General features: G+C 32.6%; 3 protein-coding genes across 3 annotated transcripts; 2 read left to right on the top strand and 1 right to left on the bottom strand.

Annotated features, from left to right (window-relative positions):
* The first annotated feature begins 1,454 nt into the window (after positions 1-1,454).
* Positions 1,455-6,509, top strand: LOC114372411. The gene is made up of 8 exons (XM_028329945.1): positions 1,455-2,494; positions 3,954-4,028; positions 4,108-4,179; positions 4,317-4,397; positions 4,531-4,628; positions 5,418-5,543; positions 5,660-5,708; positions 5,807-6,509. Exons 1-8 carry the CDS (start codon positions 1,586-1,588, stop codon positions 5,963-5,965), a joined length of 1,569 nt encoding a protein of 522 aa, XP_028185746.1. The 5' UTR covers positions 1,455-1,585; the 3' UTR covers positions 5,966-6,509.
* A 1,847-nt stretch (positions 6,510-8,356) lies between these two features.
* Positions 8,357-11,157, bottom strand: LOC114372214 (ran-binding protein 1 homolog b-like). The gene is made up of 4 exons (XM_028329669.1): positions 10,901-11,157; positions 10,646-10,797; positions 10,416-10,541; positions 8,357-8,971 (listed from the first exon to the last, which is right to left on the bottom strand). Exons 1-4 carry the CDS (start codon positions 11,050-11,052, stop codon positions 8,745-8,747), a joined length of 657 nt encoding a protein of 218 aa, XP_028185470.1. The 5' UTR covers positions 11,053-11,157; the 3' UTR covers positions 8,357-8,744.
* A 10,027-nt stretch (positions 11,158-21,184) lies between these two features.
* On the top strand, positions 21,185-25,543 carry LOC114370271 (probable LRR receptor-like serine/threonine-protein kinase At1g34110). The gene is made up of 2 exons (XM_028327575.1): positions 21,185-24,713; positions 24,910-25,543. Exons 1-2 carry the CDS (start codon positions 21,851-21,853, stop codon positions 25,290-25,292), a joined length of 3,246 nt encoding a protein of 1,081 aa, XP_028183376.1. The 5' UTR covers positions 21,185-21,850; the 3' UTR covers positions 25,293-25,543.
* Positions 25,544-26,263: the final 720 nt, after the last annotated feature.

Here is a 26,263-nt window from a genome sequence, read left to right as displayed (position 1 = left end):
CAAACAACAACATCAAACCAATATTAACAACATTTAACACCCACGAAGGAAGAAGAAGAAGCACCAACGGAGTGAAACGACACAGGGAAGAGGAAGAAGAAGAACCACAGTGGCGCAGGAAGTGGAGGAATAAGAAGGAAAAAAGAAGAACCACAACCGCATGGGAAGTGGAGGAAAAAGAAGAACTGCAACGAGGAAGAAGAAGAGTCGCAATCACGACTTGTGCGTGAAGGAGAATGAAGAAGAAGAAGGAGAATGAAGGAGACCACCACAAGGAGGAAGAAGTACGACACAAAGGAAGAAGAAGTATTGCGGCGTACGGACACACACTGTAGCCGTATTTATATTAATAGGATGAAGGGTATTTTAATCCTTTCACCTAAGGTGTTAGGTGTCCCAACAGAATTGCTTGGTGTTCAAAGTAACACCCTTGTTAGGGTAAGTTTATTTTTATGAATGGAAGTGGGGAAGAGAACACACAGGCCCAATATCTATTAAATCCCTCAGGAACAAGCTTTTTTAGGATAAGTCATTGATTTTAGGAATAATTATTCTTAATAAATAAATAATAAAACACGAAATGTCAACATTAAAAAATATTCTGTAAAAAATCTTTGAAGATTTAAAATATTTTGAAAAATAAGTATGAGTGTTTTTAATGCTCATCAGTTTAATTATTCTGTTTTTTTTTTATACTTTTTTTATATGTTTATGTATTTAATTATCATGTTATCTAACTATTATTTAAGTATTTTTTATTATAACTTCAACGTGTTATTTGTCCATTATTATATATTTAAAAATATAAATCTATTATGCATTATAACTACAATACAATTTAAATTTGAAAATATTTATTTATATACACTTATAAATATATATATATACATAAATATTTATTTTGTGATACTTAACTAATAATTAAGCTTGATATATATTTTTGGCTTAATGCACTTTTTATCTTTAATTTTGCAAACGATTTTTATTCCAATAAATTAACTTGGCATATTTTACCTTAATTTTTATGAAATTTACCAATTTTATCCTTCATTAATTTAATCATAATATAATTATATGTTTCATCTCTATTTTTTGACAAATTTTATATTCAACTTTTTATTTTTTGGATGAATTTTACCCATAAGTTTTTATTTTTTTTTATAAATTTTACTTTCATTTTTTGTGCTTATTAAACAATAAATAACAGAGAAAAAAATGATAAATCTCTTAAAATTTAGGAATAAAATATACCAAATTAATTTATTGAGGGTAAAAATTATAAAAAAATAATAGTAAAAAATATAATTAACTATTGTTTTTGGTAGGAATGAAAGACATGAGACGTTTACAAATAAGCTTGATATTTGAATAGTAGGAAAAAATTTCGCTTTTGCCACAAAGAAAATCTATTGAGACTTTTGAGATTACTAAACTGAACTAAAAGGGTAAAAAAAAATATCAAGAAGAAGAAAGGCAGAGAGCGAGACACATGAACTGAAAACCTGAAAAGGATAAAACAAAAATAAAAATTCTCGTTTCTGTCTGAAAAAACCAAAGGTGATGCTGTGTGCACCACCATTCCAAGATGCCATTTACTCTTCATCCCTCTAAATCTCTTTGCTCTCCCAACTTCACAATAACACCAGGTAAGGATACTACTCTTTTCACCAACACCTTCTTCTTCATCAACAAACCACGCAAAAACCCCACAAAGTTTCGTTCTTTTGCCAAGGTTGTTCTTTACACTCCCCGTGCTTCCATAGTTTCTAAGAAAGATCCAATCTTGGGCTATACCCACTTCACACTTCGCTCCAGGAGTGATGGGTTTGATGGCTTTTCCACTGATGTATCTCAAGATGATGGAACAAGCCAAGAACTTGAACAGCTTGAGTTGCTGAACAAGCCTTCACCAGTGCTTGTTACCGAAGAGTCTTCTTCTGAGGTTGAAGTGGAGGAAGAGAAACCCTCCAAGGAGGAGGCTTTGGCACCTTTCTTGAAGTTTTTCAAAGGCAAAGATTCTGGGCAGGAGGTTGAGGAAGATGGTGAGGGGTTGGAAGTTTCTGAAGAAAAAAGTGATGTGGAGGGTGAGAATGAAGAGGGAGATAAGAAGGTTAGTGTTGAGTACTATGAGCCCAAACCTGGGGATTTTGTGGTGGGTGTTGTTGTTTCAGGTAATGAAAACAAGCTTGATGTCAATGTAGGGGCAGACTTGCTAGGTACAATGTTGACCAAGGAAGTGCTTCCCTTGTATGGTAAGGAAATGGAGAACTTGTTGTGTGATGTGGACAAAGATGCTGAGGATTTTATGGTTAATGGGAAGATGGGAATTGTGAAGAATGAGGAGGCAATAAGTGGAGTGCCAGTGCCTGGAAGGCCTGTTTTGGAGATCGGAACCATTTTGTTTGCTGAGGTTTTAGGTAGGACTCTTAGTGGCAGGCCATTGCTTTCCACCAGAAGGCTCTTTCGCCGGATTGCCTGGCATCGAGTGAGGCAGGTTTTTCTCTTTCTTTTGTTCCTCTTTTTCACACCAGTATGTTTTGTTTAGTAGATATTCCTACTTTCATGGTGAATTTGTGATGAGGCATCAATACATTCTTGCATTTGCTTCATATATCTATGTATCTGTATTGAATGCATATTGAACACTGCTACATTTGGATACTTTACCTACACATATTTATGAAGCGTGCAAACCTTTTATTTTCTTTTATTATGAAAATCTGAGATGGCTGGATACTCCTCAATATGGCTAGTGAGAGGGAGGTTTGAAATGTTTCAATATGGATTCTTTAATTTTCTGAATTTTCATTTTCCTCTAACTATATGGCATGAGATGCTGCCCATATCAACACAAATGTTCTTTTCTCTTCTTTCATGAGATCGAGAATGAGAACTTGGTCACTAGACAGGGCGCAAGTTGCACACACACAACGAGCAAAACATCCTGTCCTTTCTATAAATGATACTCAAGGAGGAAATAAGATTGATAATATTCCTGCTTGTTGGCAATAGGCAGGGATCTATGACAACATAATTTATAATTTCTATTCTATTTTTAGTAATGTCCATGAAGAATGCTTAGTTTGGAGTTGTGGAACTGCAATTATATATTTATTATGTTTTATGATTTTTTTTATGTATATCTTTATATGTGCTCTTCACATATTCATCCTTTATATATTAAAAATAGGATACATATGTGTCATATCCGAGCATCATTTTGGATTCAGCAGTTCTTATGACTACTTTATTGGAAAAATACAATATTGAGAATTGAGCAAGCAATTGTTTTGCTCCTCCAAATATATTCATGAAATCACATTTGTCCTCCATATATTAGTAACATCAAATTGGTCCTTCTATGATAATTAATGCCTTCAATTTTGTCTTTCAAGGGTCAATTTGTTATAGATATGTGTGAGGGCAAAAATAGACTTTCAGGGTGTGTTTGATTGTGTTTGTTTTTTTAGTTTTTAAAAACTATTTTATAAAACAAAATTCAAAACTTAATTTTTAGAGCGTAGTAGAGAAAATATGGGAGAATGTAAGTAAAAGCATGAGTAATAGAAAATTGAAAGTAGAATACCATAACAACTTAGAGATTTTCTATTTTTTTTTTTTCATTTTAAAAACTGAAAAAAAATTAAAACAGTTTTCAAAAACTACTTATCAAACAAATTTTTTGTCTTTAAAAACAGAAAATACTAGAAAACAAACTGGCTGTTACCCTTTATTATTTTGTATCAACATATTAAGTAAATATTACATCACATTTATCCCGAAATTGTGGTCTAAGAGGAAATATACTGTGATCTAATAAGAAAATTGATGAGCATGATCTCATGAATGCTACATTATCCTTGTTTGTAATCTTAACTCATCATGTAAAGTCAAATAACATCTTTCTAATGCTGATGAAATTTAAATTTTAAATTGTTTAATGTTTTGGACAGATAAAACAGCTCAATGAACCTATAGAGGTTAGAATTACTGAGTGGAATACCGGGGGCCTGCTAACAAGGATTGAGGTCTGTACCATTGACCTGAATTTTATGTTCATGTGGCATTTGAGTTGATGCTTATCTCTTCTTGAATTTGGATGGGCAGGGTTTACGAGCTTTCCTACCCAAAGCTGAGCTTGTAAAAAGAGCAAATAGCTTTACTGAATTGAAAGAAAATGTAAGTTGCAGCTCGGAACTTTCCTTCCAGCCATGGAAAAAAATCATTTTTCTTATTGGGACGGCTTCTGCTGATACTCTGATTTTATTATCTGTTATTTAGCATATCTACTTATAACAATATGTATAATGATGTAGGTGGGGTGCCGTATGTACGTACAAATTACTCAGATAGATGAAACTAAAAACAATTTGATACTTAGTGAAAGGGAAGCTTGGGTTAGTATTCAAATCTTCCTATTTTCTATTCTTCCTTGTTTTTTAGCTTCATTGTTTCCAAAGTTGGAGTTTTTAGGCTTTTCTTTCTCTCTTTTGTCTTTTGAAATTTCTGCTGTACAATATTATATTGCAGCAAAAATTGTATCTTCGTGAGGGAACACTTCTAGATGGGACTGTGAAAAAGATCTTACCATATGGAGCCCAAATTAAGCTAGGAAAAACTAATAGAAGGTCAGTGACTCTTGGATTTGGATGGCTTTGTGCATATTTTTTGTTGTTTGATAAATCACAACTTTATTCAAAGGGATTCTGCAAGCTATTATTCTTTCTTTCAAGGAAATGCTTTTTAATAATTTTCTCTAATGTCCTTCTCGGTCTCCTTCCACCCCTTTACAAGGCTAAAAACCATACAATTTACTCTCCTCACTTGTGCCTCCAATAGACTTCTTTACACGTGTTCAAACTACCTTAATCATTTTTCTATCATATTTTTTTCAATGTGTTTGTTAGGAACCAAGAATAGAAATAAGAAAGAAAAGTAAGATTGTATTGAAGGGGAAGAAAAGAACAGTAGAATAGGAGAGAAAACTCTCTTCCAAGGGTTTCTCCTTCACAATGGGTCGATGCTCAATTTACAAACGACAATACATCTGAATGAACCCTGCTATCCTTCTTCCGCTTTTTATATCGAATTAAGCCCTCTAATTAACTAACTCATTAATATTCTAACTAGATAAAGTTAACAAATATAACGTGCTTCAATCCTTGTTCCTGCATAATTTTCTTATTTATTTCCCTACCTATCATAATTTTAAATTATTCCCATGCCCATATCCCTTATCACTCATCTATCATCTGACATACTGGTTGGGCTGCTTTCTTGTTAAAAGGGTTCATAGGGATTTTTACATCTTCAAGATTTATATATCAACTTCATGAGTTTTATTGTTAAATTTAGATTAAGCCTGCTTATATACAACACCCCAACATTTTAGATGAAACCTATTGTATGCCTTTCAGTGGATTGCTGCATGTTTCAAATATCTCTCGAGCTGAAGTTACTTCTGTCAGTAACATACTTTCTGTTGATGAGAATGTCAAAGCTCTTGTGGTGAAGTCAATGTTTCCTGATAAAATTTCTCTGAGGTAATGGATTGCTGACTTTAACTTCTGCAATTGTTGGATACATTTCAGTTTATTCCTGTTTCTGTAATTGCTGACAATGAAAAAGATGATAGTAAATTACTTTTCTTGCCATGCAGCATTGCTGACCTTGAGAGTGAACCTGGCCTTTTTCTATCAAATAAAGAGGTATATTATTTATCATTGTTTTTCTATTAAAGTTCTCTGTGGATTTAACTTGGACTGATATTGTTAGATGTTTTAATTACTTTTTTGGTCATGAAAAGAGAGTATATATGGAGGCTGATATGATGGCAAAGAAATATAAGCAAAAGCTACCACCTTCTGTCACCACTCAAAGATTAGAACCCCTACCAACCAGTGCCTTGCCTTTTGAAAATGAAGCACTTTATTCCAACTGGAAGTGGTTTAAGTTTGAAAAATAATGATGAAACAAGTTGACACAAAAAGCATGATACTTTTCACTGACAGAAGCTCAACTGAGAGAACTTGACATTGCATGGGAGCAATGCCTGTCTGGAAGAAAACATCAAGAGCCTCAGTAGTTTTGATTTTGATGAGTCATTGTTCGCCTGATGAGTTCCATAGAGATCACAAGCTATTATGTGGTCAAAAGGGTCAAAGCATAATTCAGTTTTATTCTTTTTTTTCTTGTCACCGAGAAAGTTTTTTTCCTTTCTTTTTATCTTAAATTTTCCGGTGCCAGGCATCATTTTAAAGATAGGTTCATGTAGTTTTATGTAAATTCTGGGATAATTTTCGAGCTTAATTTTGATTAACGCTCAGAGTAAAGCTTTTGCACTATCATCATATTGTGTTAACTCTTTATTTTTTACCTTTCAACTTAGAAAGTTGTTAATTTTCTAATAATATCGAATGATAGTGTAGAAGTTTTACATGAGAAGATCAAAATTAAGTCCAATTTGTATAACATTCACTTCCTCAATTTTTGTCTTCTTCCTTTCTTTACTTCATCTTGAATTTTGCCCTATGCTTTCTGTTTATTTTTTAATGGTTTGGACAACATGAATTACTAATTTTAGTCACAATAAACAAATACGAATTGGAGGCTTAAATTTCAGTTCATTTGAAGGTTGTCAGAACTCAGAAGTAAATCGTATGAATATACGTTTCCAAACAGAGAAAACTGACAAATCAGAAGAGACATTGATTGCAGAAAATTTGCTAAAAACTAGCTAGTAGATAGATATACAGCTCACGTGAAAAGAGAAAAATTAGGAACGAATTTAATTGAAAGTTATAAGTTATAACTCATTGAAAACTTGAAAGAATTGAAACACAAAAATCACGTAAAAGAAAACGATAAAAGCTTTTCAAAAATACACGTTTGATTTCATTCTGACTTTTTTTTAAGGGATTATATACTACTTAACAGTCAATTCCTTATCTAAAAATCATGTTTTTGAAAATTTAATACTAAAATATACACAGTTGATATATATATATATATATATATATATATATATATATATATATATATATATATATATATATATATATATATATATATATTTCTCCAGTTTTCTTCGAATGTCCATTTTTAAGTGCTTAAAAAGTGACAAACAATATCAACTCTTGGCCAAATAAACCCACTAGAAAACATAAATTCAAATTCACCACAGCAGAACATTGAGGAAACAACCAATCGGTAGCAGTGTTACAACTGGTTAGTTTTATGGTATAGATTTCGAGATGAATAAAATAAATCAATTTAGCAATTGATTTTTGTCAAGTCTACTATCTTGTAAGTAAATAAAACTAAGAGGAAGATGCAACGTAGCCGTGAGTATGACAACAAACTGCCAATAGTAATTATAAAAAAAAGTTATTCACAAGTCATGAAAAGTAAACAATAGAAATGAGATTTTAACATTAACATGATAGAGAAACCTTCATGGTAAGTTAGCAGATCGGGGCCCACAATCGTAACATAACACAACCTATCATCTGAGTTATACACAACTAAGTGGGAAATTGCAAATCTGAACCGAGCACCATTTCCAACCTATCATCAATTTAGTCCATGAATGTTGAACCCCATACTCCTTTATCAGCTAGACAACCCAATGATCTTTTCATATACTCACAGAAAGAAACACAGACAATTCCATACAGCATTTAGCTCCGGACTGCCAACATTGTCACCGTCGTCGCATTCAGGCAGCAACACTTTGCCAAATGTCTCCGTCCCCAGATCGAAGGAAAGAATCCTCAATTGATTACCTCTCTTAGCTATCCAATTAAGAGTGTCACTCATTCCTCGTTCCACAACATGAAATAACGTTGACGAGTATCAGACAAGCACAACAAACCACTGCAGGATCCTAGAATGCGGTAATCGTTATCCATCATGAAGTAATGCCTTTCAGCAGGGATTGATGGGTTTTGTTAGAGTGACTGCAGAAATTATTGACATAATTTGGGAGGGCGGCCAAATTGAAAATTTGCAAAAACAAGTTTCTCTTTCCCATCTTTGTAAGTAAAATTCATTTTCTCTTCGTAATCTTGAAGAGAAAATTTTGAAGGAAAAAAAATCTGTAATGTTTGTCGCATGTCATTCATGTGCTACTGCTTTCTAAAAAGTACTAGTTTGTAATGTTTGTCCATTCATTTTTTTCTTCGTTGGCATGTTCTTTTTAAAAATAGTAAACTTTGACCTTGTCATTTTTTCTTCCTTGTATCCCAATCGTCTGCCTATGTTCACCGTATTCCACTCCCTCTCAAAAGCACCATGATAAAAATGCTAGCTCTAACGTGAAGCCTATGAAGAAGACTATAGCAGCGGGAACAGGGAAAAAAGAAAATTTAGTTTGAGTCCTGAAAATAAAATAATTGTGGAACTCAAACAAGTTGTACCAAAACCTTCGTCTATAATTTTTACTATTTCTGGACTGCACCCTCCCAACCAAAATGACCCATTACTCGCAACAAATACATATGTAGAATGAAAATAACAATAATAATAGACTCCCAGACCCCGAAAGCTCAACCATTCAAGCCTCAAAATTCAAACCCAACCCTAACTTTGCAAGCTGACAAAAACTCAAGAGGACACAAACAGCTCAATTCAGTGACACAATCCGGCAACCATCAAGTATGAGAATATCCCAAGATATGGGCGGCAAAAACATCAACCACCTAACCTTGTCAGATAGCCAAGTATAGAATATGAATAAGAAATACTCAAGCTGAGGACGCAGGCTCTTCAACTGCCTTGCTTTCCTTTCCTGATGCAGATTCTTTCTCCACAGTTTTGTCCTCAGACTTCTCTTCATCTTTCTTCTCTGCATCAGCCTTCTCTTCAACACTTAATTTCTCAATAAGACCAGCTGCATCAGATGATTCCTTCTCATCCTCTGCCTTTTGTGTTTCAGCAACTTCTTGGAATGTTTCCATGAAGCTTTTGCAATCTAAAAGAGACAAGGCAAAAGAAAATGATTAAATATAGAGCTACAATTATGGCAAGCACAACAATTTTAGTTGACCAGGGAGAAAAAGATAAAACTATCCCTCAGCCAAATAGAGCATAGGAAAGAACATCAGGGGTTAAAAAAGAGAGATGTTCACAGGCACGTCATTGTCTAGATCATCCAGACTTAGGAAAGGGGGTAAATGGCAAAAACATTTCACTTGACATTGACAATGATAACAAGTACACTCTGAATCCATGAAATAGAAGAGGGAGTAGATGCATAAGATCAACTAAGGCAACATGCATCCAGCCAAATTACTAGTAAAGTCTTTTTATAAATTTATTACACACATGCCATTGTGATGTTAAAGTCTTTTTTCAGAACCAAAGATCATGTAACACAGAATACAAGTAATGGTACATCAAAATATTGAAAGAAAATTCAAACAAGTGAGTTACCATATGCAGGTAATATATTTTTCTGCATCTGAACTATGATACACACAAACCCCCATTGCCTAACGATTTACTAAATTTATTAAAGTTGAAAGATGTGAAAGACACTATTAACATAAATCAAGCAATTATTTCATAAACTTAGTATGCATTGCATAAGACAGTAAAACAATTCCTACAACTCATAGTTGACTCAGGTTAGATGTTCATTATCCACTTAAAAAACTAAAAGATATCACAAGTAAATGTCATGAGTAAGTGATTCTACTAGGAAGAAGGAACCACATCATATGAATTTTTAATACTCAAAGCCTTTCAAAAGCATTGTAAACATGTAACTGTTAAGGCCAGAAACTATATCAAATCATTTTTGCTCACTTAACCACTTCACTTAGAGATTTTACTTAAAACTGGGAATATGTGCACAGATGATTTCACTAATCAATAGTTCAAGACAATACCCAACAAGGACACTTTATCAAGAAACCTACGGCCAAACTATGCAGGAGAGCAGATATCGAATTGAACAGAGCGTGAACGCATACTTCAAACCCTGAACTCAACAGAAGACTTAATACAAACTTTACATTGCAAGTGTGTTAGTAGAGATGCATCAAATGCAACTTTATGATGATGTTTCAAAGAGCCAGTGGTTGCAAAAAAAACAGTGCTTAGTCGGTCTATTAAACAGAGTGAATAAAATCGCACAATTACAAAACACTGTGCTTAGTTGGTTCAAAGTCAAAATAGCAAACACAGAAGAGGAACTTCGCACTTGACATATTTATATTGCCACCACCACATCTATCATGAAACGTACATTGGCTGATCAATGAACAGCAACAAATAAGTGGAAACATAACTTCAAGGCATCTAGATGTGAATTTGCAAACATCTAATCACAAAAATCCATCTAAATCAAGAGAACCACAAAAACACCAAACACATCAAATATTATTAGCTCCAAAAAAACAAGCACAACTCACTTTCAATAGAAGGAAAACGGATGCAGAAGAGCTCGTCCTTGAGTTCACCATCAGCAAAATCCCTAGCATGCCAAACGCAGGATTTCTCGTTCCCAGCGTGCTCTTGCACACTCATCGTAGGCAAAACTGCAACAATCAATAACAAAAAAACAAATAAACAAAATCTCAAAATCAAAATTCTGAAGCAAAAACAGACGCAAAACCGAATAAGAAAAGAAGAAAGCACATACTGAGATGATTAGCGCAGATCTTGAGCGTCTTGGATTGCCTCATGAGAAGCCTAACCTTGCCGGAAGCCTTATGCTTCAGGAACTTCACAGTGCCGGCGCCACGCTCCTTCCACTGGTTCCCGTCCTTGTCGAACCGGTAAAGCTTCGATTTGCTGCGATCAGCGAGAAAACAAGCATCAACCGCACCAATCAGTGGCAAAACAGTAAAATCGGGAAGCAAAAAAGGAGAAAAACGAGAGAAAGAAAGAGCGTTACAGATCCAGGATTGCATCTTCGTCCTCCTCGCCGGTGGTGACAGCAACCTCCTCGAGCTTGACGATTGGAGCGACGTGAGCTCCGGTGTCCTCGTCGTCGCCAACGGCGGGTGCCTCCTCCTCTTCTCTGTGCTCGGGATCGGCGCTCGACATCTTGGGGAGATAGCGATAGAACTAGTGTGTAGTGCCGCTAGGGTTTGGAGAGTGTGAGGGACGGGTTTGTGTGTGCTCTAGAGAATGTTGTAGAATAGAGAGTGTGAGTGCGAGGGTTATTTTAAACTTTTTCCAAAAGGTAGTTTAGGTAATGTAGAATTTTTGTTTTTTTATTTGTTAAAATAGGTAGATTCGATAATTTTTATTTGTTATTCATAAGTAATAACTAACTATAACTAATTTTGTTTGGATACATCTTATCTTCTCCTTTTTTACTGCGGATTCATCTTCTCTAATCTTATTTACTGTTATTTTTTATTCATTTTTTAAGGTTATTTATTTTTTATTCTAATAAGATTAATATATTGGTATTTTCATTTTATTTTATTTATCATAATTGGTAATCATTGTTTCTTTTTTAAAATATTTTTATGTTATTTACAACTTTTTTTAGATACTGATTATTTACAACTAAAATCTATTTTCTTTTATTTTCTAATTATTTTCCATTTAATAACATTATCTTATTTCTCCTATAAATAAATAAATTATAATTTTCATATTCTTTAATTCTTAATTTGTAATTTTGATCCCTTCCTATCTAAAAAAAGATATAATTTTAATCAATTTTCCAATTATATATATATATATATATATATATATATATATATATATTATTTTGGTCCAATTGTTATAAACCCAACGTATTTGCTTAAGGTGCCATAAAAATAATTAAAATAAACAAAACATAACAAATAAAAGAAATAAATATATGTCAAATTAAAGATTAAGCTAAAATTTCTGATAACATAACCCCTGTTTTTAGAAATAAATATAACCCTTATTTTCTTATATTAAAATGTGTTTTTATTATTCAATCAAATAAATCTCTTGATTTCTTATATTAAAATGTGTTTTTATTATTCAATCAAATAAATTTTTTGTTTACATTAAAGATTTCCATCAATTCATCCCTGGAGACACATTCTTTTTGGGATGTAAAATCATCAAAGTAAATTTCATTTTTTACAATAAAATCATCTTTAATTCTTCATACACATCACACATGACTAAGAATCCAACATTGAAAACATGTTTAAAAAATCTATTTATCTACTAGTTATGTTGGACATTGTTGATTCAATCAAATAAATATAATTACATGGTAGAAATTATAGTGTATTATGTTTGTATTTTCTTTGATTTTCATTGAAAATAAAGTAACACCCATGCTTTGCATGCATAGATAGAGGAAGAAAAAAAATTAAAACAACAACTTCATGCTTTTAATGGGTGTGCATAGAGAAATAAATAAAATATATTTTTTGACATGTAAGAATTAAACACAATACCAAATAATTTATAACAGTACACATTTTGTTCAACAAATTAAACTAAACCTTTTGCTAAGAAATAAAATCGTGAAACAAAAGTTGGATACTTTGTCCTGTTAAAATGAATACACAAACAACACTTAGCTGAGTTAGCTCAACAAAATGGTGACATGATTATTTTTATAATACTATTTAAAATAAATACATGTGTCAAAATAATCAAATTCATTTGTCAATTTAATAATAAATAATAATGTTAACTCATATTAATAAAAAAAAACGTCTAACATTCATCCAAAATCTTAAGTATTAAGGTGGATATTGAAGTTTGAATTTTGATGTAGACAAATAAGACTGAAAAATACATTGTGACGTGTCTTATTCAGCGTTTTGTTAATGGTTAATTTTTTTTATAATATTGTGTCTTTATATTTCTATTTTGTTATTGTATTTTTATATGCTAAAATTTATATATTATTATGTATCGACGTTTATGTTAATTTTTTTAATTCATTTTGTTTTTTTACTTATTGTTCCGTTTAATTTATTTGTTGATCGCTTATATGACTCTAAAAATAATAAATAAAAAGAAATTAATTATTTTGATTACTTTTTTTAAATGGGCTCAAGGGAGACAAATTAGTTATATTTATTACTTTCAATCTTAATATATATATATATATATATATATATATATATATATATATATATATATAATATTCTTCCAATTGAAAGTATGTATTCTATAAACTATCTCATTTAAATTGAGATTTTTTTGGAAAAAAAATAACAAATAACACTACAAATCCAACAACTACAAAATCATCTCTACATTTCACTATATCAGTTAACTTTTAACTTTTATATATATATATATATATATATATATATATATATATATATATATATATATATACACATTCATCAATTGCAATGCATCCAATCCATATAAAGTCCAAGCCATTGGACATGCTCAATAGTAGGATCTCCATCACACAAAAATTGTTGTCACCATATGGATTGAAAAATAGAAAATAACACTAAGCATCAAGTATTTTTTTTGGGAAGGTAAGCACCATTATATATGCACATTTCCTGAATTTTGTCATATACATTGTTCATTATTTAACAAAAAAAAAAATCAGAGTTTTTATGGATCAAAAAAGTTGATTTCAAATTAAATGTTAACAATGAAAAAAGTCAAAAAATTAGAGATTTCAAACTTGAAAAACAAATTTGATTGTTATGATTTAGTAATATATTAAAAAAATATTGATTAATATGAAGATAGGCCATAAGGTTGATAAGATAAAATAAAATAGATAAAGAAAAACATAAAATATTATAATAGACGATGAAGAAAAATGTAACAAAAATAGAGGAAGAAAAACATAAAATATTATAATAAATGATAAAGAAAAGGATAACAAAAATAGATGGAGAACAAAAAAAAAATCAGAATTTTTTTATGTGACAAAAAAAAGTTGATTTCAAATTAAAATGAGGGTAAACTAAGGATTTCAAATTGAAATTGAAATTATATTTTAAAAAATAAAGGAAACTAAGATTTTCAAATTCAAAAAATAATTTTAATTGTTATGAGTTAATAATATATTTTAAAACAACATTGACCAATAGAGGAATGACACTAGATCATGATGTTAGTGATAGAAACGATTAGAGATATAATAATAGATGTATTGAATAAATTGTGCTGAGTAAAAAGATAACAAAATAGACGAAGAAGAAAAATATATATGAGCAAAATAATTTATAAACGATAAAAAAGAATAAAAACATGGGAATTATATATATATATGGAGAGAGGGAGAGAGAGAGAGAAAATAAGATTAAAAAAAAAACATAACAGTGTAGATGAAGAAGAAAAAGAAGAAGAAGAAATAGATGAATAGGGAAAAACATGTAAAAACAAGAGTCAATATTTCCTTCTTGCTTGAAGTGGAGGTTCTTTTACTAATATAAAAGTTGCTTGAAGTGAATTAAGGTTCTTTTATGTATAAAAAAAATCATTTGCTACTTCCTTCTTGCTTGAATCACAAAGTATTCAATAACAGGCAATCATGGAGGGATCATGGAAGTTTGAGTTGTATCGAATGCGTTGAATTGTTTCCGGCATTCACCAATGCAACACTTGAAAAACATTAAAATAATACTAAAAATGAGTCTTGAATGCATTGTTATAATTGACAATTCTCATCTAAACAAAATGAAATTTCAAACAACATGTAAATCAAATTACAACAAAAAATATAATTATAGAGAAAGTAAAAATATGAAGATGCACAATAAAAGAAAGAGAAATGCAAATAACAGTGAAAGACAAATGAAAAAGGAGAAGAGAGAATGACGTGCAACATAAACAAATTCAAAATAATAATAATAATAATATTGGATAACTTTCTTAAAGAGAGAGTGAATAAAAGTGAGTGAAATAGTTTTCCAAAAAAAGTGAAGAAATTTTTATTTTTTTTTATATTTTTACTGTTGTTTTTATTTATTAAGGGTATAATGGTCTTGTAGAAAGAGAGTCTAAAAATGGTTATCCGACTATATATCACCTTTATTTATTGTTATAGATTTGATATTTTTTTATAAAAAATATCTTTATTTATAAAAAGATTTAAATATGTTTGTTTTCCATGTAAGTTATCATTTTTTTAAAATATTTGGTCTTTATAAATTTATTTTTTAAATTTTAGTCCCTGTTGGATCATTTTTTTTTTTAATTTTGGTTTCTATAAGTCCTTTTGTTCATATAAAGTCCTTGTAAATTAGTATTTTATTTTTACTTTTTTTAAAATTTTAATCCCTTAAATATCTCAATTTTTTCATTTATATAGTCTCCATAAATTTATTAAAACCAAAATTTAAAAAGTGTAAGCTTACAGACCAAAACGACACTTAAGCTTATAAAAAAAATGACATATGCTATTTACACCCACCCTTTTTCCTTAAACTGGTACACCCCTTGGAAACCCCATCATTCTCTTTTGTAAACCCCTATCTTTTTTGCACCCATGCTCTTTTTTTACTCCCATCAATTGATATATTAATTTCTCCATACATCTTACTAATATGATATTTCATGTTCATATACAAAAAAATAGAAAAGAAATAAAGTTGTGATGAGATAAAACAAAATAAAACAATAAAGGAAATGAATTTAATGATAAGCATACCTTGAAACCTAGTTCATGTAAAGGAAAATGCACAATGTTACATTTAATATTAAAGGAAAATGCAATATTATGCAATGAATATGGTTGAAGATGAGATTCAAAATTAGGATTCAAAAACAACAAAGATGAGATGAATATAAGATTTTAGATGAGGTTTGAAATTAAAGGTTTATAAAATGATAAAGATGAGATGAAAATAAGATTTTAAAGACTAGGAAACATAGGGGGTGTAAGATATGGGTTTAGAAGGATAAATATGGTAGAAAAAAATATAAAAAGGGGGAGGGGGTGTAAATTGCAAGTGCCAAAAAAATTGTCTTTGTAATCCTTGGGTGTGGTGGGCCTGATGGGCCCATTGGTATTTGCCAATGAAGCTTAAGCCTGTGAGGTTTGACCCAAAGAAACGTGAGGCAAAACCGGAATAGAACTCGACCTGGTTGCCTCACAGAGTGACAAGTCAGAGAAAAAAAAAATCTCGACCTGGCTGGTTGTCACAATGGAAAGCAGTAGATTTTTTCACCATGACTGCACACGATGAGTCGCATAACTATGGTAAAGAAAACCATGTATGCCACGATGGAAAACTGACAAGAGGAGAAAGCACTTTAGGATAATATAGATGTTAGACTAAAATATATTTCGATGCTTTATTTTGTTGTAAAAACTCGTTTTGGTTCCTAAACTTAAATTTTGAGTTAATGTTTTTTTTTTTAAATAGTCAGCGTTTTCGGTTTTGAGTTATGATTTTAAACTTTTTTTTTTTGTCTTATTCAAAATGTTAAACTTGTCACCGTGAAAACTATACAATCCAATAATGTTCGAACAAAAGAATGTTATAATCATAGTGAAAATTTCGTAAAGATCGAGTCTCACAAAAATTGAAAAACTAACAAGTGACTTTGATATTAGATTTTTTAATTTTAAAGTTGCTAATGATATTTATTGTTTACAAGATTTTCATCATGTTTATGATTGTTCTTTGGATTAAACATTAATTAAGTTTTATAATTTCTACGTAGGTAAATCCAAATTATTTGATTTAAGCATTAAATTTTATGATAGAAAATTATTTATTTGTTCCCACTTTTATTATTACTATTATTATTGTTATTTGGATTTTCTTCCTATTACAAAACTTTTATATAACATCCTGTTAAGTGTTTTCTTTTAATCACTGCTAAACTTTCACATCGTGTCCTAATAGTCCAAACCTAAAAATGGCTTTAGGTTTTCCTCTTTGAATTTATGCCCTTTTTATTTATTTATATGGCATGCCCTTTTCTTTTTATCTTGGTAATAAAATTGAATTAGAAAAGTATATGGGTTGATCGGAGAGTAAGAAATTGTTGAAGTTGCTCATGCGAGTCATGCCCACCCATCACAAAACATTGGGTCCATAGAATTACTGGCAGCAGAAGTTACACATGTGTATTGTGTTGGAGTAGGCTTTTACTTTATGCACTTCTTCTTCTTAATTTATTTATTTTTATTTCTGCACCTCACCCTATTTTGGAATGATCAGAAGAATATCCTACTTGGAAATAGATATTCGAATACGTATCCAGATTATTTATCTCTATTCCGGTGATTAAGGTGGATATCCGTATCTGAAAATTAACCATTCGCTTTTTCAATCTTCTAGGACCAAATAACTCAATTTTCTTCCTTGGATTTTCTGTTATTAAAAAAAAAAAACATTTTCATATTTTTTGAGTTTTTTAAAATAATTTTTAGCTCGTCCAGATGGTTCCTTGAAAAAAACACTAAACAAAGTTCGATCGGATCCCATCATATAATGCTTCCACTTTAAATCTATACTTATTGCAAATTAGTCAAAGTTCCCCCTTCAATGGCTATCAATATTGGTTACAATTTTTTAATCACTTCAAGTCCTCTTTAATCAGTACTACAAGACTAATCCTAATTAGATGACATGAAGTTTGATCGGAAGTTATATGATTTATCTTCATGAAGTACATATCATATCTTTTTTTTTTTTTAAAGTCATATATTTTTGCAATTGTATTGTATGTCTTAAGACATGCAAGATCATCATGAAACCCAAAAGTATTTAAAAGCTAAAAAAGTCTTCGCAACACGCGTGTGAATTGTTTCTCCGGCCACTAGCCGCTTGGATTTATTAAGATACTACCACTATGGCTTAAGTCCATCTCCTTTGTCCTCTTCATTTAGAATTTATTTACTATTTGTATTAAGAATGACAATCCCATATTTAAACGGCAACAATATATAGACAAAAGTTAATTCAGTAATAAAAGAATTGATCCTAAAAGAATATTTTAGAGTGATCATATTGGCACCCCTATTTATATCTTAGCATTGTAGGGTTTGGGGCTCTATGAACTTAACTATGATTAGAATACAAGCTTATAAGCATTCAAAATCATTTTTTGTACCTCACCATAGGATTTCTGGTAACATACACCATACTAGTAGCAGGTGCTACACAGCGCATATATGCCAATTTCCTTAGTTTTCTTTTGACCCTTAATATATATATATATATATATATATATGAAAAGGAGGCTAATAAGCCATTCCATATTAACATAACGTGGGTGTGTGAACTTTTGACCCTTAATATATGAACTATGAAGTAGCTAGGACCCCGGAAAACAAGGGAATCCTGTACACTCTGAATACCCCACTGCTTCATTCTTTAGGGTTTTTATGTATTTATTAGTTATTACATTTATGTGCACTGCTTAGTATAAAGATGCTTATTATATACTTGAATGGATAAAAATTTAAACTTGTACACTAAAACAAAGCACCTATTTTTTAATACAAAGCTAAAAAAATAATAGATACATGTTCCCGGTGTACTTCACTGCAGAGTGCAGAGGCCTAGGTTTGTCTTTGATTGCTTTTGAGTTCAGCTTCTTATCTTAATGGATTCACCATGTCCTATCAGGATATGCCACATATAATTTAACATTTTTTTATCAGACAAGAGCCATAATATCCCCCATAACTATCATAATGGAATTCAATTAAAAAAAATTATATTGTAAACAATTTTTTGTATACATAATAGTTAATTAATACTACCGTGTTGTACATGTAGCGGCGCATTAAAGTAAACTTCGATTTTTTTTTCAAGTGATTCTTTGCTACTAGAACTGCCTAGTTGCATGGTCAAATTATTTTCCCCCCTAAATTATTTATGGTTTTTGAGCATCGTTATTTAATTTGGTGTAGCCCCAAAAAGGGGAAAAGAAGGTGATACGTGTATTCTTTTTAGAGAGGACGTGTATTCTTTAGTTTGATCATATATGAGATGTAATTATGATATACGTAAAATGTGAAGATCTTGGTTTACACTATACGTTACAGGATGGACACTCACAATAACAAAACAAATTTTCACGAATAACTATACCATTTTGTTAGCTAACAAGGGATGTAATTGAGTTATTTAAGTGCATAAGTGTTATAGATTTGATCGTCTTCAATTCTTTTGAATAAAAACATTACCATTTTGCTAGGTAGCTAATTGAGACCAACCCACACACCATTGAGTCAATATTAAACTTTTACCTTAAGAAATGTAAAACGCCACTTCAATAACCTTTATATGTAATGTCTTTCTTGTGGAGAATATGGTCGTCTCATCTGACATTTATGTTGCAAGTTTTTAGGACTATTTTTTCAACTGTTTTTTTAACATACACTTAGATTCAATTTTTGGCATGTATATAATTACCAAAGAAAAAGATCAACCTTAACTCCATTTTAGGTGATTCGACGAAGAGAAGAGAAGGATAAAAAGAAATAGAAAATATAAATATAAAAGTGATACTTGTGATAAGTAATTTAATGAAAAAAAGAAAGATAAAAAGAAAATAATATGGAAACAGGACAAAAAGAAAAAATAAATGTAAAATTATATTTTTAATTACAAATTATTAAAGTCTAAATTACTATTAGTCAAATTAGAAAATTTGTAGAGCAGGAATAGTCAAATTTGTAAAATTTCCATTATTCAACGGTACATAAACAAACTTATATGATTCTATTTGTAATATTTATTTATCAATATCTCATTGGTTCATAAAGAAACTTGTTTGATACAACTTTCACCTGATTTATCAACTAGTCATTCATTTTGTACATACAGTTGATCAGAACATTTTTCCAATAAAAATTAAAATCTTAATTTACCATATTGCCCAAAATTAGCACTTCCACTGTACTCAACCGTGTTAGTTGTCTAAGAATATCATAGTTACCAATTCCAAAAGGTTCCCAATTCTAAAATTTTGTGACATTTATGAGAAATAAGCCTCGTGCAGCTGAAATGTAAGAACAGTCAAAACCTAAAGCTTAATAAAAACCCTAATCGTTACCTGTGCCCTAATTTATTCCAAAACCTTCTCAGTCATGTGACACAATTTTCTTTTGCTCCACTCCCAAAACAAACCCACCTCCTCCTCCTCGGTAACCAGATCACTCTAACCTTTCTTAATTCAATCTTCAAAACAGTAATCACTCACACAGTTAAAAAGTATAAACAAACAACGTAAATCTTAATTACAAATTTTACACTACCAATTTAGCCCCTCCCACGTAGGAATTCCTCTATTACTACGCTACCTTACACACAATGTCCTTTTAAAATAACAACTACTACTACTTGCTTAAAACCAAGGCCACGTTTAATGATGCTTAGTTTATGCAAGAAAAAGACATTGAAATTATTTTGCTTACTCTACCCTTTTAACCTTTCACAATCTCCCAGGCTACCTCACTCCTTATATTATCATCAAAGTGCTCTTTCTGTTCCCAAGAAGGAAATCTTACTGTGTGTGCCATGCCAACTCCATGGACACATTTGCACAAAAACACACAGCTCTGAATCTCTTGCGTTGTCCCAATTGGAGCCCTTACCACCAGGATTGAGATAGAGGGAACTTATCCACAAATACCTAATTTTGCCACATTGATGCAAGTACTACTGTTTTGCATTTCATAGGACCTTGATAAATTCATGCAGGTCTACAAAAGGAAACTTTGTCTTTTTAGGCATATATTTGTGAGGATTGATATTCACACCAACGTTGCTCTCACATAGTCACAAGCCTCACAAGTCACACATTTTTACTCATCAATATACATCACTTTATTTTCACTCTATAATTTTTTTAATTGCCCTCCTGTGAGTACTGAAAAAATGTTTAGGTCCTATGCCTAAAAAACCTCAAATACCTTTGGTTAGATAATTTTTTTTAAGTTATTGATATGTAACTTATTGACAATTTGATGGTATATCAAAATTAAACTTAAAGATATTTGGCATGCAGTTTTATCAATTAAATTAGTAGTATCATTTACAGGTTATGTGGCTTGCAGAATTCATCAATATGGCGTGAGAATTTTGGTCTGTTTGATAAGTCAGTCACTACAGCAGGTACAAGAACAAACATGGAAGCCCCACTTCTCCCTAAATAGTAAGATAATGAAAGGGTAAGGGAGAGTGTCAGTGAGTTATAGGAGGAACAATTTGATTTTTGTAAACTGTCAACATTGTCCCAATTCATTAATTCCCTATACTAAATAATGGAGGTTAATTTGGTACATGTACACAACAACGAATACTGCCAAAGCAATGAAATACTAAAAACTAGACTAACTATTTAAAATGTAAAAAAGATACTGGGAGGGGAGGTTTTCAAAGTGCATTGAACTAAAAAAAGCTCAGTCACCGCACTACTAACACCGTTGAAGTAAACTCCTTTGTTATTATTACCTGTAAGCAGTCACGCGAATCATGGAAACCAACAATGGTGCATGCACCACAAGTGCCAGAACTTAGATTGCTATGCCACCATTAGCATAACACCAAAAGTACTGGAACAGCAGCAGCATAGTAAGCATCATCAGAAGCTTGGATTTGGTTTTCTACCATTTGGTGGCAGAGAGAGTAGAGCTACTTTTTGGTAAGAGAGACATAAGTTGCACTCTTCATTCTTCATCTCAGCTTGTGATCTTCCTTCTTAAAGATACGTGATACAGTCTCTTTTGTTTCACATGCTAGTATTGAAAACGTTAGTGTGAAACTTAAGCAATAGAGACACTCCTTCACATGCACTTGGTCTCCTAGAGTGGACTTTCTTCACCAATCACCACCATCTTCAATAGCTGAAAGAAAGATTGACATAGACACATAGTGACCCTATAATCATCAACACACCATTAGACCAAGTTCTTAATCTCCAAAACCAAGCCATATTTTCAGTCCTAATGGAAAACATTGTTCCCCATAGTAGTGTTACCACTTTGTTATTTTCCTTGCTATTCTTCTGCCTCACCCTGACAACAAAGATAGGAGTCACTTGTCTCTCCCCTGATGGACAAGCCCTTCTTTCTCTTCTGCCTGCTGCAAAATCATCATCACCTTCCGTTCTCTCCTCATGGAACCCTTCAAGCTCAACACCTTGTTCATGGAAAGGCATCACTTGCTCCCCACAAGGTAGAGTCATCTCCCTCTCTATTCCAGACACTTTTCTCAACCTCTCCTCTTTACCTCCTCAGCTCTCCTCTTTATCAATGCTTCAACTTCTCAATCTCTCTTCCACCAATGTCTCTGGCTCCATTCGACCCTCTTTTGGTCAACTCTCTCATCTTCAGCTTCTTGATCTATCCTCAAACTCTCTCACTGGTTCCATACCTGCTGAACTTGGAAGGCTCTCTTCTCTTCAATTCCTTTACTTGAACTCTAACAGATTGACAGGAAGCATTCCTCAACACCTTTCCAATCTAACTTCACTTGAAGTTCTTTGCCTCCAAGACAATCTTCTCAACGGTTCAATCCCATCACAGTTAGGCTCTTTGACATCTCTGCAGCAGTTTCGGATAGGGGGCAACCCATATCTCAATGGAGAAATCCCCTCACAGTTAGGCCTACTCACCAACCTTACCACTTTTGGTGCAGCTGCCACTGGACTTTCTGGTGCCATTCCCTCTACATTTGGTAACTTGATAAACCTACAAACTCTTGCACTTTATGATACTGAAATTTCTGGTTCAATACCACCGGAACTCGGGTCGTGTTTGGAGCTGAGAAATCTGTACCTATACATGAACAAGCTCACCGGTTCTATCCCTCCTCAGTTGAGCAAGTTGCAAAAGCTTACTAGCTTGTTACTTTGGGGAAATGCCTTAACTGGTCCAATCCCAGCAGAGGTTTCCAACTGTTCATCGCTTGTTATATTTGATGTCTCTTCTAATGATCTCTCTGGTGAAATACCTGGGGACTTTGGGAAGCTGGTGGTTCTGGAACAGCTTCATCTATCAGACAATTCACTCACAGGTAAAATACCATGGCAGTTGGGCAACTGCACCAGCCTCTCCACTGTTCAGCTTGACAAGAATCAGTTATCAGGTACCATTCCATGGGAGTTAGGCAAATTGAAGGTTCTGCAGAGTTTTTTCTTGTGGGGTAATTTAGTGTCTGGAACCATACCATCCTCTTTTGGAAACTGCACAGAACTATATGCACTTGACCTTTCAAGGAACAAGCTGACAGGTTTTATACCAGAAGAGATTTTCAGCTTGAAGAAGCTGAGTAAGCTTCTGCTTCTGGGAAATTCATTGACAGGAAGGTTGCCATCAAGTGTTGCAAATTGCCAGTCTTTAGTGAGGCTGAGGGTTGGAGAAAACCAGCTTTCGGGGCAGATTCCGAAAGAGATAGGCCAATTGCAGAATCTGGTGTTCCTTGACTTGTACATGAATCGTTTCTCTGGAAGCATACCAGTGGAGATTGCCAATATCACGGTTCTTGAGCTGTTAGATGTGCACAACAACTACCTCACTGGGGAAATTCCATCTGTGGTTGGTGAGCTTGAAAATTTGGAGCAGCTTGATCTCAGTAGAAACAGTTTGACAGGTAAAATTCCTTGGAGCTTTGGAAACTTCAGCTATTTGAACAAGCTCATCCTCAATAACAACTTGCTGACAGGATCAATCCCAAAATCCATTAGAAATTTGCAGAAGTTAACTCTTCTTGATTTGAGTTACAACAGCCTTTCTGGTGGCATACCTCCTGAGATTGGTCATGTTACAAGCTTAACCATCAGTTTGGACTTGAGCTCGAACGCATTTACGGGAGAAATCCCAGATTCAGTGTCTGCTTTGACACAGTTACAATCACTTGATCTTTCTCATAATATGCTTTATGGAGAAATCAAGGTTCTGGGGTCTCTCACGAGTCTCACTTCTCTCAATATCTCCTACAACAACTTCTCAGGTCCTATCCCAGTAACTCCATTCTTCAGAACTTTATCTTCTAATTCATATCTTCAGAACCCCCAGCTTTGTCAGTCCGTGGATGGGACTACATGTTCTTCAAGCATGATTCGAAAAAATGGTTTGAAATCCGCAAAAACCATAGCTTTGGTCACAGTCATTCTAGCCTCGGTTACTATAATTCTCATTTCATCCTGGATTCTAGTAACTCGTAATCACGGATACAGGGTTGAAAAAACACTGGGGGCATCGACTTCCACATCAGGTGCTGAGGATTTCTCTTATCCTTGGACTTTCATCCCATTTCAGAAAATAAACTTCAGCATTGATAATATCTTGGATTGCTTGAGGGATGAAAATGTCATTGGAAAGGGTTGCTCAGGTGTTGTGTACAAGGCTGAGATGCCAAATGGGGAGTTGATAGCAGTGAAGAAGCTATGGAAAGCAAGCAAAGCAGACGAAGCAGTGGATTCTTTTGCTGCAGAGATTCAGATTCTTGGATACATTCGGCACAGGAACATTGTGAGGTTCATAGGTTATTGTTCTAACAGGAGTGTTAATCTTCTTCTCTATAACTACATCCCAAACGGTAATCTGCGACAGCTGTTACAAGGGAACAGGAACCTAGACTGGGAAACAAGATACAAGATTGCTGTTGGATCAGCTCAAGGTCTAGCTTACCTTCACCATGATTGTGTCCCTGCAATTCTCCATAGAGATGTGAAATGCAATAACATACTCCTAGACTCCAAATTTGAGGCATATCTGGCCGATTTCGGTCTTGCAAAGCTAATGCATTCACCAAATTATCATCATGCAATGTCCAGAGTTGCTGGTTCCTATGGTTACATTGCCCCAGGCAAGTCCACATGGCTTTCATTACCTTTTTCTTAACCTTATTTAAATTCTTACATCCTTTACATAGTTTACAAAATCATTGCCCTTAAATTTGTTGTTTTAGTTTAGTGACATCCAAAGGAATACTTGGAGATCCATATTTTGTTATTCATTGCAATTGGTTTAAATTCTAACAATGTTTTATTGCACCAATGCAGAATATGGCTACTCCATGAACATAACAGAGAAGAGTGATGTCTATAGTTATGGGGTGGTTTTGCTAGAGATACTAAGCGGGCGTAGTGCTGTTGAATCCCATGTTGGAGATGGTCAACACATAGTGGAGTGGGTGAAGAGGAAGATGGGAAGCTTTGAACCAGCTGTATCAATACTAGACACAAAGCTCCAAGGTCTGCCAGATCAAATGGTGCAAGAGATGCTTCAAACACTTGGCATTGCTATGTTTTGTGTGAACTCTTCCCCGGCAGAGCGCCCAACGATGAAGGAAGTGGTTGCACTACTAATGGAGGTCAAGAGCCAGCCTGAGGAGATGGGCAAGACCTCTCAACCTCTAATAAAACAGTCCTCAAATCAAAGCTGATTCCTCCACTCTTCTTTCTTTTTTCATTATTTCTTTTACTTCCAAATTCTAATGGTTAGTGATTGATTTTCATCTTTTCCAAGATGAAAACAAGGATGCTGCTAATGTGGAAACATGAGATGAGAGTAGGAGCTAGAGAGGAACTGATGTTTCATTCAAACGGCTATTGTTGTACAGTTTTAGAAATACAGATATTGTCAGTTATCTGCATTATGAGATTGTGATAGTAATATTTGTGTTTCGCCACCATCTACTATTGAGTAACTATGCTTTTTCATGCCATCTTTTCAAGTTGCTAATCCATGTTATTATAAGATTTGCTCAATCCTAAATAGTTTGCCTTAATGGACTTCACATGTACCGAAAATTTGTCATATATTCTAGTTGCATGGTACCAGTTTTTCTGCCTGAAATTCTGCTGATAATGATTAGGAAAAACTGAGAAAGGACCTTTTGAATAAATTGATTTTAAGGTAGAAATTTAAAGTAATTTTTTTTAAAATTTTAATAAATTATGACCAAAGATAAAGTTTAAGTAAAAAAAATAAAAATTGTAAGCATCCTTATTCTTGTTGTTCACTTTGGTTATATTCATCACAACTAATTAAAAAACTAGCTGAAAGTTAAAAAGTTAGCTGATAGTTGACATCTGATTGTTGAAAAATTAATTTATTAAATTAGAAGTGTTCGATAAAACTAGTTGTTAAGGTAATCGAAAAGTACAACATAATAAAAAAAATAAGATAATGATTTTTATTTAAAAAAGATAACAAGAAAAATGAATAAATATATCAAGGATAAAAGTGAAAGAAAATATAAAAAGTTAGAAACTATTAACTAATATTTTAAAAAAATGCTACTTCAAGTAGCGTTTTAAAAAACACTAAGAAGCAATTAAAAAAAACTTGCTTACTCAATAGTCAAATAAACTTTTAAGTCAATACAAAAAATTAAAAACTAACTAAAATATC

This window comes from Glycine soja, chromosome 10, assembly GCF_004193775.1.
Source record: "Glycine soja cultivar W05 chromosome 10, ASM419377v2, whole genome shotgun sequence".
Lineage (NCBI taxonomy): Eukaryota > Viridiplantae > Streptophyta > Magnoliopsida > Fabales > Fabaceae > Glycine > Glycine soja.
Note: the sequence above shows the minus strand (reverse complement) of the source record. Positions and strands in the feature narration are given on the sequence as shown.

Bases quoted from the DNA above. Each gene is read 5' to 3' on its own strand.
- LOC114372214 (XM_028329669.1), bottom strand. From the start codon at position 11,052: ATGTCGAGCGCCGATCCCGAGCACAGAGAAGAGGAGGAGGCACCCGCC. The intron at 10,798-10,900 runs GTAACGCTCTTT...CGCTGATCGCAG, and splicing joins GAAGATGCAATCCTGGATCT to CAAATCGAAGCTTTACCGGT. The intron at 10,542-10,645 runs GTATGTGCTTTC...TGATTGTTGCAG, and splicing joins GATCTGCGCTAATCATCTCA to TTTTGCCTACGATGAGTGTG.
- LOC114370271 (XM_028327575.1), top strand. From the start codon at position 21,851: ATGGAAAACATTGTTCCCCATAGTAGTGTTACCACTTTGTTATTTTCC. The intron at 24,714-24,909 runs GCAAGTCCACAT...GCACCAATGCAG, and splicing joins CTATGGTTACATTGCCCCAG to AATATGGCTACTCCATGAAC.
- LOC114372411 (XM_028329945.1), top strand. From the start codon at position 1,586: ATGCCATTTACTCTTCATCCCTCTAAATCTCTTTGCTCTCCCAACTTC. The intron at 4,180-4,316 runs GTAAGTTGCAGC...ATAATGATGTAG, and splicing joins TTACTGAATTGAAAGAAAAT to GTGGGGTGCCGTATGTACGT. The intron at 4,398-4,530 runs GTTAGTATTCAA...ATTATATTGCAG, and splicing joins TTAGTGAAAGGGAAGCTTGG to CAAAAATTGTATCTTCGTGA.